Genomic DNA, 19,497 nt, shown 5'->3' on the forward strand with positions numbered 1-19,497 from the left:
CACTCTTACACATTCTGCCATTTCTGAATGAGAGTATATTTTAGTTTTATTTCCTTGTGTTTTTCTGTATGCTTTATGATATATGTAGTTTTTTTATAATCTGAAAAAAAGTTAAAAAAAAGCTATATAAACAGAGTCTGCACAGTCTAGTTGTTAGCAGAGTGTACAGAAAGTGAAAGTGTACTCTAGTAATCCAGCAAGCTTTTCTCCTTACCCCTCATCTCATAGATGAGACTGACTCCTTTCAAAATAGAAGGTGAATGTTTGTCTCCATGGAGTCAGTCTTCTCCTTTCTGCAGAAAGTAAACATGGCTGCCGTGAGTGCTGCTGAGAAATCTCACTGAAGGAACATTACTGTAAAATTCCTCACAGATGTTCTTAAAAGTCAGTTTCTGATTTTACTCCAGATACAGTTATGTAACAGCTTCCATCTGTAGGGTTTTACTTTGAATATTTAATAGCAGATATTTACTGTATACCAGGCATTGTTCTTGTTGCCAATAACATAAAAATAGAGTACAGTCCTTGCCCATGAGGGGACTATTCATTTTTTTTCAATTCAACATTTGATGTATAAGGAAAATACCATTTTCATGGTAAAAATCGATTTTTCTTTTTTTGTTGTTTTTTGTTAATCCTCACTTGAGGATATTTTTCCATTGATTTTTTAGAGAGAGTGGAAGGGAGGGGAGAGAAACATCGATGTGAGAAAGACACATCAATTGCTTGCCTCCTGCATATGCCCCGACCAAGGCCAGGGATTGAACCTACAACCAAGGTACGTGCCCTTGACCGGAATCGAACACGGGACCTTTCAGTCTGCTGGCTGATGTTCTGAGCCAAACCGGCTAGGGCTAGATTTTTCTTCGTCAAGAAAATTCTTGCATTTTAAAATCATATTTAGATTTGTTCATTTGTTTAACAGACCTTATTGAGTTTTTATTAGTGTGGGCTAGCACTGGGCATATAATGGTGAACAAAAATGGAGATCTTTGCTCTCTTGAAACATTACCTTGAAGCTTGATAAATATTAGAGAATAATATGGGTCACCAGGATCTTGTATTGAACAATAACCAACATGATTAAGTTTAGCCAGAAGTAATTGTTGTTTCTTCTTTTTGTACCACTTATAGCACTTAACGTAGTCAGCCATAATATGATTTGTGTACCTTAGTTTTAGTCTGTGAACTCTGTTGGTTACTTTGGGGGAGAGGAACTCTTAACCATTTTACATGTGGGTCTCCCTTGCACATGCTTTTATGCACTCTCACTCACTGGCTAAGTCACTCTCTTACATTCTGACTCTCCCCAAAGGCATAGTAATCTGATCGGTTGAATTCTTTCAGAACCTCAGTTGAGCCATGTTTGCTAGGAGACCAGATTGTTGTCTATTAATAGTTGTAAGTTGCCCTGACCGGTTTGGCTCAGTGGATAGAGCGTCGGCCTGCAGACTCAAGGGTCCCAGGTTCGATTCCGGTCAAGGGCATGTGCCTTGGTTGCGGGCACATACCCAGTAGAAAGTGTGCAGGAGGCAGCTGATCGATGTTTCTCTCATTGATGTTTCTAGCTCTCTATCCCTCTCCCTCTCCCTTCCTCTCTGTAAAAAATCAATAAAATATATTTTTTTAAAAATAGTTGTAAGTACATGTATAGTCACTCTGGCTCTTTCTGGTTCATGTAGGCAGGGAGGTAAAGTGACTTGGGCCAAACCATTTTGCTTCTCATTCTGTTTTGCTTCTTGCTTTCTTGTGGGCAAATAAGATGATCTGCAGAGAACAGAACCTCCCATCTCTCCTCTCACACCCTGTGACAGGATTGATTAACTGAGCCAGGGCTTATCCTGGCCAAGTTCTCTCTCAATTTCTGTACTGTGTTGCTGGCCAAAGATCCCAATATTTGGATATGGAGAGGTAGGATAATTTTTCATAACCCTAGTAAGACCTATCACAACATCTACTATTTAAGTACTCTACAAATGTATGCATGTGAACTGTATACTTGAAAATGGCTAAAATGGTAAATTTTATGTGTATTTTAACACAATAAAAAAGAAAAAATGAATTCATGAATATCTGACCATATTATTGACTCTTGCTCTACTTTGTAGGGTAGACTTTTACATGTGGATCTTTGATTCATTGATAATTGATGTACTTTATTAGGTTATATTAAATATAGAAGGTTGCATAATAGAAAGGCATAATTTCATTTTTATTTGTTATGTATACTTATGTGTTGGTAGGCTGTTGAGAAATAGCTTTCTAGGCTGTGTTAACGTTTAAAGTTTTTCTCTGTGATTATGGCATGGCTCAGAGAACAGAGGTAACATGGTAGGAGTTACATCTTGCATTCTTTTCTGGTCTCCGGTGTCTTCTGAGACCAATGGACTTTGTTCCTTGTTATAACTCATTATCCTTGGCCTCTTTTTTGGCCTTAGCTTCCTTAGTAAAATGAAGGGATTGCATTAAATGATTTCTAAAATGCCTTCAAGCTCTTTTAAAAAACAAACAAACAAAAAACCCTGTTACCTCCTGAGAGCTTTACTGATTTCTCTTTCCTTCTTGGATTGTGTGGACTTCAGCCTCTACCTTAGAGGTGGGAGCTCCTCTGTTCTATACTTATGTATTTCTTGTTTTGTATTAACTTTAACTAAAATTTTATCAAGGTAGTAGCTGCATATTGAGTTGGTGGATGAGATATTTGCTTTAATGAGATTGGTGGTATTTTGTTTTTCCAAATCTGTTGTTTCAACTTGTCTTTTTTTGTCATTTGGGTCTCAGGTCTGGATCGGGGGACTGAATATAATTTTCGAGTGGCTGCTCTAACAGTAAATGGCACAGGCCCGGCTACTGACTGGCTGTCTGCTGAAACTTTTGAAAGTGACTTAGATGGTAAGAACAATGGCACAGGCAAGGTACTAATTATAGTCAGTTGAGCCTAACTGGAAAGCCACAGATTTGGAGTATATAGTGCTTTAATCTGTGAATTTTAATATATCCTACTGTCATTCCTGTAATAAAGCAAGTTTCATGGATTTCCGCCCTCCCTTGTGGCTTTTAGATAACTGTCTTTAAGTAGAACCAAAGCCAATAAAAAGGTACAGGTGCCTTAAGTCTGTTTTTCACCAAGGCCATTAAGTATGTGGATGATCTAAAATGGAAGGCTGAGCCACATGAATCATGTTTATGTTTCATTAGTCTCCCTTTTCCCTTCATTCTAGACACCTTGCCCTTTTTCTCACCTGTTTATTCAATGAGTAAGTCCATATGGGTGTGTGTATGTACCTTTATCAAAAACAGGTGCTATACTTGGAAGACAAAAGGGTCCTATTCTAACTCTTGTTTTACTATTTTTTAAATTAAGATAGCAATTTATGCCTTGAAAAATACTGTAAATTGCCACCTCTTAGGCCTCTTGGTCTCCCACCATTTAAGTCAATTTGTGGTTCTATTCATATTTTCTGACTTACCATATTACTTAGGGGAGTAAATAATTAATACTGTTGCTATAATGTGATACTTAACTACCCGTTGGCACCAGGCTTCTAATTAGTTGGTGTTTCTGCCTGGTAAGTTTGGGAATCAGATGTGAGACCAAGAGGAATGGTTAACTATTGAAAGTCAATTTATTTGTTTTTCTCTATTGGACAGGGGTTCTTGGATTACTTTGTCTTCCCTTCCAAATTAATATTACAGTGTCTAGTATTTCAAGCTGCTGTTTGGATTTTGTTTTCTTCTTAGAATCCATTGGACGTACTTTACTGTATATACATATTCTCTTTGAATTCTTGGGCATAATGGAAAAACTTAGCCCCAAATAATTTAGCAGGAGATTGAACACCATTCCCCAAAGGTGATGAAATATCCTAACGGAAGATAAACCTCATCTTGCCTTTCTAATTTCCTTCCCAGAAACTCGTGTTCCTGAAGTACCTAGTTCTCTTCATGTCCGCCCACTTGTCACTAGCATCGTAGTAAGCTGGACTCCTCCAGAGAACCAGAACATTGTGGTCAGAGGTTATGCCATTGGTTATGGCATTGGCAGCCCGCACGCCCAGACCATCAAAGTGGACTATAAACAGCGCTATTACACCATCGAAAATCTGGGTGTGTATGCTCAGTAAAGGAAGTAATTGTACTTGTGAATGCTTGCTTTTTACCTTTTTATTGTGTAATAATTTTATTTTTATAGAAAACTTAGAAAAATAGTACAAAGAATTCCTGTTAATCCTTCACTCAGCTCCCCAAAAGTTAACATTTTTCCACATGTGCTTTATCAGTCTGTAATTCCTATATGTACTTGTTTTCCCTCTGAATCATTTGAGAGTAAGTTGAGACATGATGCCTCTCTACCAACTAATACTTTAATGTGCATTTCGTAAAAACGAGGACATTTGCTAACATAACCACAGTACAATGATCAAAATCAGCAAATTAACACTGACACAATATCTATAGACTTTATTGATATTTTACCAGTTGTCTCATTAATGTCCTTTATAATAAAAGAAGGCATCACATGTTGTCCAGGATCACATGTTGCATTTCATTATTGTGTCTCGTTAGTTTTCTTTGATATAGAACAGTTCCTCAGTATTTTTTTACTTTAATGACTATGACATTTTTGAAAAGTATAGACCATTATATTTTGTAGAATGTCCCTCAGTTTAGACTTGTCTAATATTTCCTCATACATTCAACTGACGTTCTTCTGGGAGGCAGAGCACAGACACAGTGTGATCTTGTCAGTGCTTCATCTTAGGAGGCACAGAAGAGCCTATCACTAGTGATGTTAACTTTAATCACTTGATTTAAATGGTACCTGCCTCATTTCTCTACTATAAAGTTACTATTTTTCTCTTCATAATTACTAAGTACCTTGTAGGGGAGAGATACCATGAGTCTTTGTAAATATTTTATTTCTCATCAAACTTTCACTTACTAGTTTTAGTATCTTTAGTAATAGTTATCACTATGTTGTTTCACAAGTGGTGATTTCCTAATGCCATTATTTCTTCTACATGTATTAGCATTCTTTAGTAAGGAAAAGCTTTCCTCCTCTTTCACAGTGAAAGAATGGCCAGTGGGAATCTCCTATAACTGGTTCCTCTGTCCATCTGACAAGATGTTTCAGACCCTGGTATTTCCTAGCCTTAGCCCTTGAATCAGCCATTTCTCCAAGGAACCCTAGTTTCTTTTATGGAAAATGGTATTTAGAAATCAATATTTGAGCACTCTACTGACTCATAGAAAATCTTGGCTACTAAAACTATAAGTAAGTTTAGCAAGGTCACAAGATACAAAAATAGTCGTATTTCCATACTCTAACAGTAAGCAGTTGGAAATTTGCATTAAAATTGCATTCTCCCTAATGCAATCCTACATAAAATCCCAGTACACTTTTTTGTAGAAATTGGTAAACTTATTCTAAAATTTATATGAAAGATCAAAATTACTGGAATAGTCAAACATGTTTTGAAACTGAAGAATAAGCCCTTGCTGGTGTGGCTCAGTTGGTTGAACATTGTCCTGTGTACCCTGAGGTCACTAGTTCGATTCCTAATCAGGGCACATGCACTGGTTGCAGGCCTGATCCCCAGTAGAGAGCATGCAGGAAGCAGCTGATCAATATTTCTCTCTCCCTCTCCCTTCTTCTCTCTCTGAAATAAATACAAACATTATTTAAACAATAAAATGAAGAATTAAGTTTAGAAGACCCATACTACCTGATTTCAGGATTTAATTTGGCATAAAGTAAAATGAGCTTGAGCTGTATAACTCAACACTGATAGATCTAAGATGCATATAATGTTGATCAAAAGAAGAAAGTCAGATTAAAGTACATTTAGGAATTCATTTATTAAGCAAACTAGAACTCTCACCTGAGTTTCAGGTTCATATAAACATCTCCTTACTGGGTATCTGCACTGGGATATAGCCCATATTCTATCATAACAATCAAAATTAAAGTTAGTGTCTTTTCCCACAAATCTTCGGATTAATCAGCAAATATTTAATGAATACCTACAGTATCCCAGACACTGTGTTAAAGATTGAGCAGAGAATCAACCAAACATGATCCCAATTATTAGAAATAATATAATTTTTAAATAATGGAAATTGTTTAGATTGCCGAGGAAGAGAAATGGGGTGTAACTAGAGAGGCTAATCCAGTTTTAAAGGGATGAGTCCTTTAAAATGAATAGGCATTGTCTAGGTAAAGAAGAAAGGTGGCCTGTGTCCCTAGCATAGAGAACAGCTGCACATGTTAAGGCCCAATGTTAGGCACAAAGTGCTCAGTGAACTGAGAGATGGAGCATGCAGATTAAGGCAGTGGTGGAGAGGCAAGTGGGTATAATCAACAAGACTTGATTATTTGCATAACGGGAGGAGGGAGAGAGATGTCTTAATAACTCCCAGGTTCTGACTTGAGCAGCAGGAAGCATAGAAGTGCTATTTATGAAGTAGAAACACAGGGATAGATCTGAAGTGGGGGGAGAGAGAGATTTGAGACATCCAAGTGGAGATGCCAGAAAGTTTAACCTAAAGGTTTGGTGATCAGAAGAAAGGTCTGGCCTAGAAATATGATTTTTCATTTGATGGCACATACATGCTAACCCAAGCTAAGGAAATGAGTGAAAGCACATAGGGAGAGAGTGAAGAGTGGTAATAGAATGTGGGCTTGAAAATTTATACCATAGTTGCTCTGTCTCTGTCCCCAATCTCTGTGAAGGACTTTATCATCTACCATGTCATCTTTTCTCACCAATCAAGTACTGAGTCTTGTTGATTCCATTTGTTGTCAATTCTTTCTGCCATTGGGAGACCAAGTGCCTTTAAACCCAAATACTTGCCCTTTGGTATGCAGGCTGATGCCCTAACCACTGAGTCACACAGGCCAGGGCTCAAATTTTCATTTCTGACTGGACTTTTGAAGTTACCCATCCTAAATTTTGCCTGGATCAGGAATGTTATGAAGTAGAGTCATCCTAATTTACCTCAGCAAATAGGAAAATGAATGATATTCTAACTATTTAATACCCACTCTTTTCATAGAGTCTAACTAGCAGCATTTTACATGGTCACCTGGAAGTGTTTCTTTCAGTCACATTTTCTGCAGCATCACCTCCAAGCCAGTCATAGTCCTGGGCCATATCTTATTCTGCCAAGAAGTCTACATGAGGGCTAGATGAGGTTAGGCAGTTCCCAGATTTGGAGTCCCCGCTCCCAAGAGTTAAAGACATGCAGTTTCTGAGTTAACAGTTTTTCTCCTACTTCTCTACCTTGGCTATTGTAGTTGCTGTCCCCTTTCTGAGAAGGAAAGGGGTTTGTTTAATTTCAAACTTTATCTATGGGCTTTCAACACATGGAAGTCCTATTTACTCATTCTAATCCAAGCCCCACACTATATAATAACATCACTAAACCATCCATTAGTTGAGGGCAAGAGATAATTCAGGCACAGCTACACTCACTCCTGGTACTAACTCAAGAAAGAATTTAAGCACAGCCAACCTCACTTCTGGTAATAACTCCAGACAGTTTTTCTACCCTGCAACAGTGGATAAGTTTCCCCTTATCTACTCTTTCAGTTTCTGTGGTTTTGATTATCCACGGACAACCAAGGCCTAAAAATACTAAATAAAGAATTCCAGAAGTAAACAATTTATAATCAGTTTTAAATTGCACATCATTTTTACTAGTGTGATGAAATCTCAAGCCATCCCACTCTGTCTCCCTCCCGACATAACCATGCTGAGTATGCCACCTGCTTGTTAGTCACTTAGCCGTCTCAGTCTCAGTCATCAAATTGGTTATCAGAGACAGAGAGAGGAACCACATTTACATAACATTTATTACAGTACATTGTTACAATTATTCTATTTTATTGTTATTGTTGTTAATCTCTCACTGTGCCTAATTTATAAATTAAATTTTATCATAAGTATGTATGCATAGGAAAAAACATAGTATATATAGGGTTTGATACTATACTTGGTTTCAGACATCCACTGGGGGTCTTGGAACATGTCTCCTCTGGGGACTGCTGTACCGTGTATACAGCCATCTCACATCTCCCCACACCTCAAAATAATCTCACATAAAAATTTCTTAAATCTTCCCTCCTGATTTCCTCTGCAGTTAACACATTGCGTACCGCATAGAAATCTCTTAAGATATACGCCAGGGACCGCATGTTTTTGGGCAAACTGCACGTTATTTAAATCATCATAATGCACTTTAGGTGTTGTTTTTCAATAATTATAACATTTTTATTTGCAAAATCAATTAAACAATTAAAGTTCCTAGTACTTTTTTAACGTATGGTACTGCATAAAACATTTTCCTCTATGAAGAGGGACCAAACAAAATTTACATAAGTATCTAGATTCGCTCCTTTTTCTATGGGCGTGAAAAACGAGAACACTCGTGAGCGGTCCTTAACAGATGGCGCGCGAAACACGAGAAAACTCCTGAGCGGTACGAAATGTGTTAAGATCATGTACAGTCACCCATGAACTTTTAAAATTCTGTAGTGAGAATTTTAAGTGTTTTGACGTTTCTTTCCTTCAGATCCCAGCTCTCATTATGTGATTACCTTGAAAGCATTTAACAATGTGGGTGAAGGCATCCCTCTATATGAGAGTGCTGTGACCAGACCTCATACAGGTAAGGTATCCTGTCCATCCCTGGTCTTTGGCTTTTTTTCCATCAGCTTAAGTAGAATCTTGGCATGAAGCCTACCCCTCGGTATCAGTGGAAGGAAAAGAATATGGCAATTTAGGGTACAGGCTTCAAAAAGGAATATGGGCTTTCGATATGGAATATTCTGTTAATTCCTGTTTTATTTTTTAGACACTATTAACAATCCTGTCATGTAAATAATTCTATGTAGATATGTAAAACATGTTTTTGATGTGTTGGGATCTCAAAAGCATAATTGTGAGAGAATTAAAAGTGATTTTTCATCTTCAGGTTATGTGACTTATAACTAAAATGAGTAAAAAAACAAAAATATCTCCATATCTCTGGAGGAATGATATAGGTTACTGATGGTAGCAGTAAATGTGTATGATTGATACATTTTCAACATTTTCTTTTTTAGACACCCGAGTTGGTTGGGGAAGTATTTTTGTATGTGCTTTTCATAAGCTTTATATAAAGAGTATAAAGTCAGATGTACTATCCATTTGATCAACTATATATTTATTACTAAAGAGACCAAATATTTATTTTTGTAATTTAATTAAAATATCTTTAAAGGATTATCCATATAATGTAAAGTTTCTATAGTTATATAAAACATCTAATTTAGATCTGAATGAGAAAGTTTATCAAAGTAATACATTAGAGTTGTAAATTTTTCTAATGGGTACTGAAAAATCAAAGAATTTGTCACTTACAGAAGTACTCTTTTTCATTTGTTTCCCAGAATTGTGAATCTGTTTTGCCTGCTATGTCTTCTGGATACTTTGCATAATATTACAAATGTGGCATTATTCTTTTTAAAAAGCCCATCTCTGTCTCCCTTTTTTTGTGCTTTTACTTAAAAAGACCAACATCATGACTACATGGGTGGTCGTCTGTCCTGTCTTCTGTCCTGTGCACTTATAATTTATAACTTCTTTAAAAATAACTTTTCATAAAGGGTAAAAAGCAAGATTAAAAAATATATTAAATAAGTTATTTACTACTTTCTTAACTCAGCCTACAATAGAAAAAAAGGAAATTTGAAATTATTTCCTTATTTATGCCTTAAAAATATATTACTTCTGTTTAGAAATACACAGGGAAATGTTCCTAACACAGATAACCTAGCTATTTTTTGCAAGAGTTATTACAAATAAAAAATTTTCTCGAAGAAGTCTTAATGATATTTGCACATCCAGTACATTTTCTGTAACTGGTGGTATGTGCTCTAATCTTTGAACAAAGCCCTTGTTTATAATGCATGCTGTTCCTCTGTTATTTTTAGTCCTCATTGTGTAGGAAATGCACAGATGGAGACTATTACTTTAGCTTGGCAATTATTTATAAACAAGGCCCAGGCCTTTTCAAATTTTGAGTTAATAGGAAGGGCTAATCACGATAACCATGTGGGAAGCCCATTTTAAAACCTTAACTTAAATAAATCAGTGTGTGTATACTTAGAAAAACTGACTGAAGAGTTCGGAAAACCCAAACAGATCCTGCTATATTGACCTGGGCTTGTGTAACTCGGTGCCTTTGTGCTTGTTCTGGCCTCTGAATGTATGTATTTATTTATTTATTAAATTGATTGGGGTGACATTGGTCAACATGAACATACTAGAGGCCTGGTGCATGAAATTCCTGCACGGAGGCGGGTGTCCCTCAGCCCAGCCTGCACGCGCTCTCTGATCTGGGGCCTCTTGGGGGATGTCCGACTGCCGGTTTAGGGATCAGGCCTAAACTGGCAGTCGGACATCCCTCTCATAATCCAGGACTGCTGGCTCCTAACCACTCGCCTGCCTACCTGCCTGATTGTCCCTAACTGCTTCTGCATGCCAGCCTGATTTCCCCCTAACCGTTCCCCTGCCGGCCTGATCGCCCTCAACTGCCCTCCCCTGCCAGTCTGGTCGCCTCCAACTGCCCTCCCCTACCAGCCTGATCTCGCCTCCAACTGCCCTCCCCTGCAGGCCTGATCTCGCTCCCACTGCCCTCCCCTGCAGGCCTGATCTCGCTCCCACTGCCCTCCCCTGCAGGCCTGATCTCGCTCCCACTGCCCTCCCCTGCAGGCCTGATCTCGCCCCCAACTGCCCTCCCCTGCTGGCCATCTTGTGGTGACCATCTTGTGACGACGTCACGGCGGCCATCTTGTGACGACGTCACACGACACCACCTAGGCTTTTATTATATTGGATAGGTTTCATGTGTGGATTTCTATGTTATAAGATCTGTATATTGCACCATGTGCCCATCACCCAAAGTCAGATCTTCTCCTGTCACCATGTATTAGGACCCTCTTTCCCCCTGACTGCCTTCCCTCTGACAACCACCACACTGCTGTTTGTGTTCATAAATTTCAGTTTTATATCCTACGTATGAGTGAAATCACTATGGTTCTTAGCTTTTTCTGACTGACTTATTTCACTTAGCATTATGTTCTCAAGGTCCATCCATGTTGTTGCAAATGGGGCTATTTCATTATTTTTTATGGCTGAGTAGTATTCCATGGTGTATATTTACCATATCTTCTTTATCCAATCCTCTATTGCAAGACACTTTGGTTGTTTCCATGTCTTGGCCACCATGAATAATGCTGCAATCAACATAGGGGTGCATATATCTTTGCGAATACCTGCTTTAGAGTTTTTTGGGTATATGCCCAGGAGAGGGATTGCTGGGTCATATGGTAGCTCTATTCTTAATTTTTTGAGGAATCACCAGACTGCTTTCCAAAGTGGTTGTACTAGTCTACACTCCCACCAACAGTGGATGAGGGTTCCCTTTTTTCCACAACCTCTCCAACACTTGTTATGGTTTGTCTTGTTGATAATGGTCACTCTATCAGGTGTAAGGTGGTATCTCATTGTAGTTTTGATTTGCATTTCCCTAATTGCCAGTGAGGTTGAACATCTTTTCATATATCTATTGGCTGTTTGTATGTCTTCTTGGAAGAGGTGTATTTTCAGGTCCTCCGCCCACTTTTTGATTGGATTGTTTGGTGTTGAGTTTTATGAGTTCTTTATATATTTTGGAAATTAAACTTTCGTTGGAGCTACTGTTTGCAAATATCATCTCCTGTCTGGTTGGCTGCCTCTTTGTTTTGTTGTCCATTTCTTTTGCTGTGCATAAGCTTTCTAGTTTTATATAGTCCCATTCATTTGTTTTTTACTTTACTTCCCTTGTCTTTGAGGTCGAGTTCTTAAAATATTCTCTACGACCCAGGTCCATAAGTTTGGTACCTCTATTTTCTTCTATGTAACTTATTGTTTCGGGTCTTACGTTTAGGTCTTTGATCTATTTTGTTTGAATTAATTTTTGTACATGGGGACACACTGTAATCCAGTTTCACTCGTTTGCATGTGGCTTTCCAGTTTTCCTAGACCATTTATTGAAGAGACAATCTTTACTCCAGTGTGCATTTCTGGCTGCTTTGTTGAAAATTATCTGCCCATATACGTGTAGTTTCATAGCTGGGCTCTCCTTCTCTATTCTGTTCCATTGATCTGTGATTCTGTTTCTCTGCCAATACCATGCTGTTTTGATTATTGTAGCTCTGTAGTATAATTTGAAGCCAGGTAGCGTGCTTCATTCTTTTTTTCTCAGGATTGCTTTGGCTATTCAGGGTCTTTTGTATTTTCATACAAATCTGATGATTTCTCATCCTATTTCTTTAAAAAATGACATTGGGATTTTGATGGGGATTGCATTAAATCTGTATATTGCTTTGGGTAATGTGGCCATTTTAACTATGTTGATTCTTCCAATCCATGAGCAAGGGATATTTTTCCATTTTCTTGTATCCTTTTCAATCTCTTTTAATAATGCTTTGTAATTTTCAGAATATAGGTCTTTCACATTTTTTGTTAAGTTTATTCTTAGGTATTTTATTCTTTTGGTTGCTATTGCAAGAGGAATTATTTTTTCCCATTTCTTTTTCTGAAATTTTGTTGTTAGTATACAGGAAGGCAATGGATTTTTGCACATTGGTTTTGTACCCTGCAACTTGACTATATTTGTTTATTGTTTCTAATAGTTTTTTGGTAGAGTCTTTAGGGTTTTCTATATTCAGCATCATGTCATCCGCAAAAAGTGACAGTTTGACTTCTTCCTTCCCTATTTGAATGCCTTTTATTTCTCTCTCTTGCCTTATAGCTCTGATTAGGACTTCTAGCACTATCTATCTATATAAAAGCCAAGTGACCAGAACTCCGGAATGACTGGTTGCTTTGACAGGCACTGCAGCCCCGATCGGCCCCCTCCACTCCGATCAGGGGTGGGGCTGTCTGGCCAACCGCCCACACCCTCTCCCCCTGGCTGGCCCCACCCCGATCAGCCCCCCCCCCCCCCCACTCTGATTGGGGTTGGGGCCAGCGGCCAACCTCCCACATCCTCTGCCCCCAGCCGGCCTGGCCCCAATTGGCCACAATCAGCGCAGGCTGGCCAGACCCAACTGTGCATGAATTCATGCACCAGGCCTCTAGTGTTGAATAAGAGTAGTGAGACTGGACATCCTTGTCTTATTCCCGATCTTAGGGGAAGAGCTTTCAGTTTTTTGCCATTGAGTATGATATTGGCTGACAGTTTATCATATATGGGCTTTATTATGTTGCGGTACTTTCCTTCTATTCCTATTTTATTAAGTATTTTCATCATAAGTGAATGTTGTATCTTATCAAATGCTTTTTCTGCACCTATTGATGAGATCATATGATTTTTATCCTTTATTTTGTTTATGTGTATTATGTTGATTGATTTGCAAATGTTGAACCATTCTTTTGCTCCTGGAATAAATCCCACTTGATCGTGTTGTATTATTTTTGGGATGTACTGTTGCATTTGATTTGCTTGTATTTTGTTTAGGACTTTTGCATCTGTATTTATTAGGGATATTAGTCTGTAGTTTTTATGTGTGTTATCTTTGCCAGGTTTTGGTATCCAGGTTATATTGGCCTCATAGAATGTGTTAGGAAGTATTGCCTCTTCTTTAATATTTTGGAAGAGTGTGAAAAGGATAGGTTTTATTTCTTCTTTGAACTCTTGGTAGAATTCACTGGTGAGGCCATCTGGTCCTGGACTTTTGTTTTTGGGGAGGTTTTTGATGATTGTTTTCATTTCCTCACTGCTGATTGGACTATTTAGATTTTCCAATTCTTCATGATTTAGTCTAAGAAGGTTATATATTTCTAGGAACTTATCCATTTCTTCTAGGTTATTGAATTTGGTGGCATAAAGTTTTTCATAATCCTTTGTATATCTGTGATGTCTGTGATGACTTCTCTCTGATTTCTGATTTTGTTTATATAGGTCTTTTCCCTTTTTTTTCCTTAGTGAGTCTAGCTGGGGGGGTTTCAATTTTAACTTTTTCAAAGAATCAGCTCTTTGTTTTCTTGTTTTTTTGTATAGTCTTTCCTCCATTTAATTCTGCTCTAATTTTTATTATTTCCTTTTTTCTGCTATCTTTGGGTTGCTTTTGTTCTTTTTTTCCTAGTACTTTAAGATGTGATGTTGGGTTGTTTACTTGGGATTTCTCGATATAAACTTCCCTCTTATTACTGCTTTCACTGCATCCCAGAGGTTTTGATATGTTGTCTTACCATTCTCATTTGTATCTGTATATCTTTTGATCTCATCTTTTACTTCTTTAACCCAGTCGTTTTTTAGTAGTAAGTTGTTTAATCTCCATGTATTTGTGGGTTTCTTTACTTCTTTTTGCAGTTGATTTCTAATTGCAAGGCATCGTAGTCAGAAAATATGCTTGGTATAATTTCGACCTTTTTTAATTTGTTGATGCTAGTTCTGTGACCCAACATATGACCTATCCTTGAGAATGTTCCATGTGCCCTGGAGAAGAATGTGTAATCTTTTTTTTAAATCTTTATTGTTGACAGTATTATATATGTCCCCTTTTTTCCCCCATTGACTTCTTCCAGCCTGCTCCCAGTCCCCACCTGAGGCCTTCACACCCTATTGTCTGTGTCCATGGGTTAGGCATAAATGCATACTTATTCTTTAGTTGATCTCTTCCCACCCACCGACCCGCCCCCGCCTTTCTTCTGAGCTTCGACAGTCTGTTCCATGTTTCTATGTCTCTGGATCTATTTTGTTCATCATTTATTTTGTTCATTAGATTCCACATATGAGTGAGATCATGTGATACTTATATTTCTCTGACTGGCTTATGTCACTTAACATCAAATACTACACAGCTGTAAAAAAGAAAGAACTCTTATTATTTGCAACAGCATGGATGGACCTGGAGAGTATTATGCTAAGAATGTATATCTGGTGTTCTGTGATGAAATGTTCTATAAAAGCCAATTATGTCCATTTGGTCTAGTGTTTCATTTAAGGCCAATATTTCTTTTTTTTTTTTTTATATTGTAGACAAACTGAAATCTCATTAGCTGTTTATACCTTTTATAATTATCTTAAAGAATATCAATTAAATTTAAACTGGTTTCTGTATTAAAAATTTTCAGTTGAGGTCATAAAATTAATCCTTTTTAATTTTTAATCAGACCAATAAGCAAAGGCATTTAGTTACCACAACTACACAATTTTTCCCAATTCAATCCGAACCTTAAACTTTTAGCGGGCAAGTCAAATATTTAGCATTTCTTAATCAGTAACATTTTTAATCAACCAACAGATTCCAACAGATTCAATTCTGTCCTCTAGCAATATTTCAGCATTATTTCACTTCAAAATACCTAGACATAAGTTTTTATACAAACAAACTTTGTCCCGACCCCATGAGGAGAGACAGACAAGGGAGGGGGTGACCTGTTTTCACAGATCCTCACTCAGGTGCCCCCCTGACCAAATTTGTGGAGCCACACAAAGGAGAGGAGAGGGCAGGCCCCATCCCTCCACACTCACACATTTTCACCAGACATTCACTCAGAATTTAAACAATCCATCCAATTTCTAACAATTTCCCAATTCCTGGGGGAGCTCTATAACCTCCCCTAATCTCTTTGAAATGATCAATCATAATACTTAAAGGAGTAGTTTGAGTCTGTCCCTGCCAATTGGCCAGGTGCAAGTCGGTGTCTTGTTATACAGGATGTGGTTGTGTCTATGGTGCTCACTTCACTTGATTATCATTGGTTAGTTTAAAGAAATCCTAGGTGTGGCTAGCAGAGGCTTGGGCTTCCAGGAAGAAGCTCCTTGCTGAGCACATGGCTAATGGCTGCTGCCCCAAAAATGGAGGATCTGGGGCAAGATGGAGGGCGTAGCCCTCGCCCTTTCAGTCACCACAACATGAGGAACTGTATTAAAGGGTCGCGGCATTAGGAAGGTTGAGAACCACTGTTCTATGGGCTCACCTGCTCAGTGCCCTTGCCCAGCCCAGAGGCCAGGTGCCCTCTAGATGCCTGTGTTATCTCCGGGCTCAGTCCTCAGTGCTCACTCTGCCAGTTCCCTTATCATTTACAGGACTTCCCTTCCTGTCCACAGCTGCTGTCCTCTGTCTTCTAGTCTGTCCTTCCTCTGAGCAATGTTAGGAAAAGTTAGAAACCGGCCTCAGAAAATTCCCTCTTTTTTTCACAACCATCTATGGCCCCAGCGTTCTGAAAATGAAAGTAAAACTGCTCGTGCAAAACCTCACCTCATCTCTCTGTTGCCTTTAGATCCACAACAGACCCGGGTTTTCCTAATCCTCCTGCCTCAGCCCCACCACCGTGTCCTTAGAAGGTGGCACTGCAGCCTGTGGCCCTCATCCCCCATCACACCCTGTGTCACCCAGGAGAGACTCACTGTTCTGGATGCGGCTTCCTGGGCGGCGGGACCTGAGAGGCCGGTCCCCAAGGCTGGGGGGTTAAACGGGGTCAGACTGCGGGAACGCTCTGAGCAGAGAGGAGTCCGGAGGCACGGAGGCCCCAATCCCGGCCTGTTGGTGCCCAACCAGCGTCAGACACACCCCGCACAGCAAGGACGCTGCCTCCTAGGCCTCCTCCTACTCACGACCAGTGCGCTGAGGCCTGTGTCAAGGCCAATATTTCTTTATTGATTTTTTGATTGGTTGATCTATCTAAAGTTTACAATGGAATAGTCTGTGAGTAGCTGTTTATTATATTTCGGTGCTTCCTGGTTGGGTGCATACATATTAAGAAGTGTTATGTTTTCTTGATGTAGTGTTCCCTTTATCATTATAAAGTGTCCATCTTTTTCTCTTATTATCTTGAAATCTGTTTTGTCAGATATAAGTATGGCTACACCTGCTTTTTTGTGGATGTTATTTGCTTGGAGAATCATTTTCCACCCTTTACTTTGAATCTACCTTTGTCTTTGCTGCTTAGATGTGTCTCTTGAGGGCAGCATATGGTTGGGTTTTGGGTTTTGATCCACTCTGTTACTCTGTGCCTCTTTACTGGTAAATTCAGACCATTAACATTTAGGGTAATTATTGTTGTTTGAGGATTTCTTATAGCTATTTTATCTTTTGTTTTCTGGTAGTTCTGTGCCTCCATTGGTTCTTTTAATTTATGCTTCTATCTTTTTGTTTTTGTTTGGTGGTATTTCATTCATCTTTTCTCTTGTTTTCTCTTTTTTAAGCTATATGTCCTGTTTGGGGGATTTTTGTGTGTGGTTGACATTAGGTTTATAAAAAATGAAGTTGCTTATATACCATAGTTTTTTCCCTTTTGAGAGCATCTGATCTTCATCTTCCTTTGCCAGTTCAGACCTTTCTCTCTTCCTCTTGTATGTTTTTGTTGTCACAAATTATCCCTATTTATGCTGTAAGTTTTTTTATTATCTTACTTGTAGGTGTTGTGACCTTATGTTCTTTGTTTCAGATAGAATAACTCACTTGAGTATTTCTTGCAATGGAGGTTTTCTGGTGATAAAATCCCTCAGCTTCTGTATGTCTTGGAACATCCTTATTTCTCTTTCATATTTAAAGGATAATTTTGCTGGATATATTATTTGTGGCAGGTAATTTCTCTCTTTCAGACTTTTGAATATTTGGTTCTACTCTATTCTGTCTTACAGAGTTTCTGCTGAGAAGTCAGATGAGATTCTGATGGGTTTTCCTTTGTAGGTCACTTCCTTCTTTTCCTTGGCTGCTTTGAGAATTTTTTCTTTGTCATTAGTTTTTGACAGCTTCACTACCAAGTACCTTGGAGAGGGCCTCTTTGGATTGAGGTAACTAGGTGTTCTTTTTGCTTCTTGGATTCAAGGATCTAGTTCTTTCCATAGATTTGGGAGGTTCTCGTCCACTATTTGTTTTAATAGATTCTCCATTCCCTACTCCCTTTCTTCCTCCTCCACATGCCTATGATTCTGATGTTACTTTTTCCAATGGAATCCGAGAGGTCTCGTAGAGCTTTTTCGTTTTTCTTTATTCTCAGATCTCTCTCTTCTTCCTTCTACAGCATTTCTTGATTCCTGTCTTGAATATTACTAGTTCTTTTCTCTAATTGGTTGGTTCTGTTTTCTGTGCTCAACAGTTTACTCAATCTCCTTAATTGCCTGCTTCATTTCCAGAAATTCTGATAGATTCGATTTCTGATAGAAAGTTTCAATTTCTTTGGAGAAATACTTATTTTGTTCACTGGTTTGTTTTCTGAGTGCACTGAATTGCCTGTCAGTATTTTCTTGCATTTAGTTGAGTATTTTTAAAGCTGCAATCTTGAAATCTCTGTCATTTATATCAGCAGTCACCAACCGGTGGTCCACAAACCACTGGTGGCCCGTGAGGTTGGCAACTGCTGATTTATGTCACATAATTCCATGTGTTACAGTCTACTTTCTGGGGATTTTTCATTTTCTTTCTGGTCATCGTTGTTCTGTGGTTCTTCATGGTATTTGCTGCCCTTCTTTGTTTGTGCATTTGTCTCCTAGAAGGTCTTCCTACTATCTTCCAATAGATGGCGCTGAATCGAAAGATTTTACCTCTGATCTCCCAGATTTGAGCTCTGCAGCTTGGGACAGTACAGCTGTGCTGCTTGGGGATGGGGTTTGTTTTGCCCTCACTGTAATGGTGACCCCTGACCTCTGTTTGTCTGGCCCATGCAACCCTCAAGCTGGGAAAGTATAAGAAGCAGAGGGCAGTAGACATGCTCCTACTTTACAGGGTTATTGTTAGGGTGAAACAAGGAGCAGATGGGAAAGCACAGGCTGTTACAAAGCACTGTGCAGATGGGAGGGGTTCTTATTAGTCCGTGCTCTGTTGGGCCCGTGTCTGCTAACTCAGTCACTGTTCTGTCTCCTGGCGGCTTGCAGAAATGCACGCACAACTCGGACCCTATTAGCTCTGGCCACTGGTAGCTCCCTGCTCGCCAGTTGCAGCTTGCAGATTGCCCTGCTGGACTGCCCCCCTGAGCTGAAGGGCTGCCTCTGTAGTCTATGTCTGTACTTTCCTCCCTTCTCATCTCCCCATTTATCTCTGAATGCCCACCTTTAGGTGTTTCAATGTGCGGGTCTCTCAGGTGTGCATCTATGTTGATCAGGGACTTTTTTGTTGAATTATAGATGGTTAACTTGTTGGGATGTCAGGGAGAGAGGAAAAGACGTGCTCTTATGCTGCCATTCCTCTGACGTCACTCTCTGGCCTCTGTTTTGTTGAGCACATGAGAATAGTAGACTTTCCTTTCTGTCAGATAAGTACTCTGGTTTCTAAAGTTATAAAGACAGTATCAGTTGGATCCATAACAATGGCATTTTCCATAACTTATTGGGATTCATCATTCAATTGTTCTCTGACTCTACTGGAAAAAGTGTAGCAGGACATCAGCAGATCTAAACTGAACCCTGTGTGGTTATCAGATACCCTGATTACCACAGCCAGGCTGACATTCAGGACTC

The 19,497-nt window shown here is 38.9% G+C and overlaps 1 protein-coding gene across 1 annotated transcript in view; it reads left to right on the plus strand.

Moving 5' to 3' along the window:
• NEO1 (neogenin 1) overlaps window positions 1-19,497 on the plus strand; it is a 214,842-nt gene that overhangs the window by 147,939 nt on the left and 47,406 nt on the right. Inside the window, exons 14-16 of the mRNA XM_023753169.1 lie at window positions 2,782-2,892; window positions 3,913-4,107; window positions 8,575-8,670. Coding sequence (XP_023608937.1) covers window positions 2,782-2,892; window positions 3,913-4,107; window positions 8,575-8,670 — 402 coding nt within the window. The remainder of the gene's footprint in view (window positions 1-2,781; window positions 2,893-3,912; window positions 4,108-8,574; window positions 8,671-19,497) is intronic.

The sequence above is a fragment of the Myotis lucifugus genome, unplaced genomic scaffold (assembly GCF_000147115.1).
Source record: "Myotis lucifugus unplaced genomic scaffold, Myoluc2.0 scaffold_41, whole genome shotgun sequence".
In the NCBI taxonomy this organism is placed as follows: Eukaryota; Metazoa; Chordata; class Mammalia; order Chiroptera; family Vespertilionidae; genus Myotis; species Myotis lucifugus.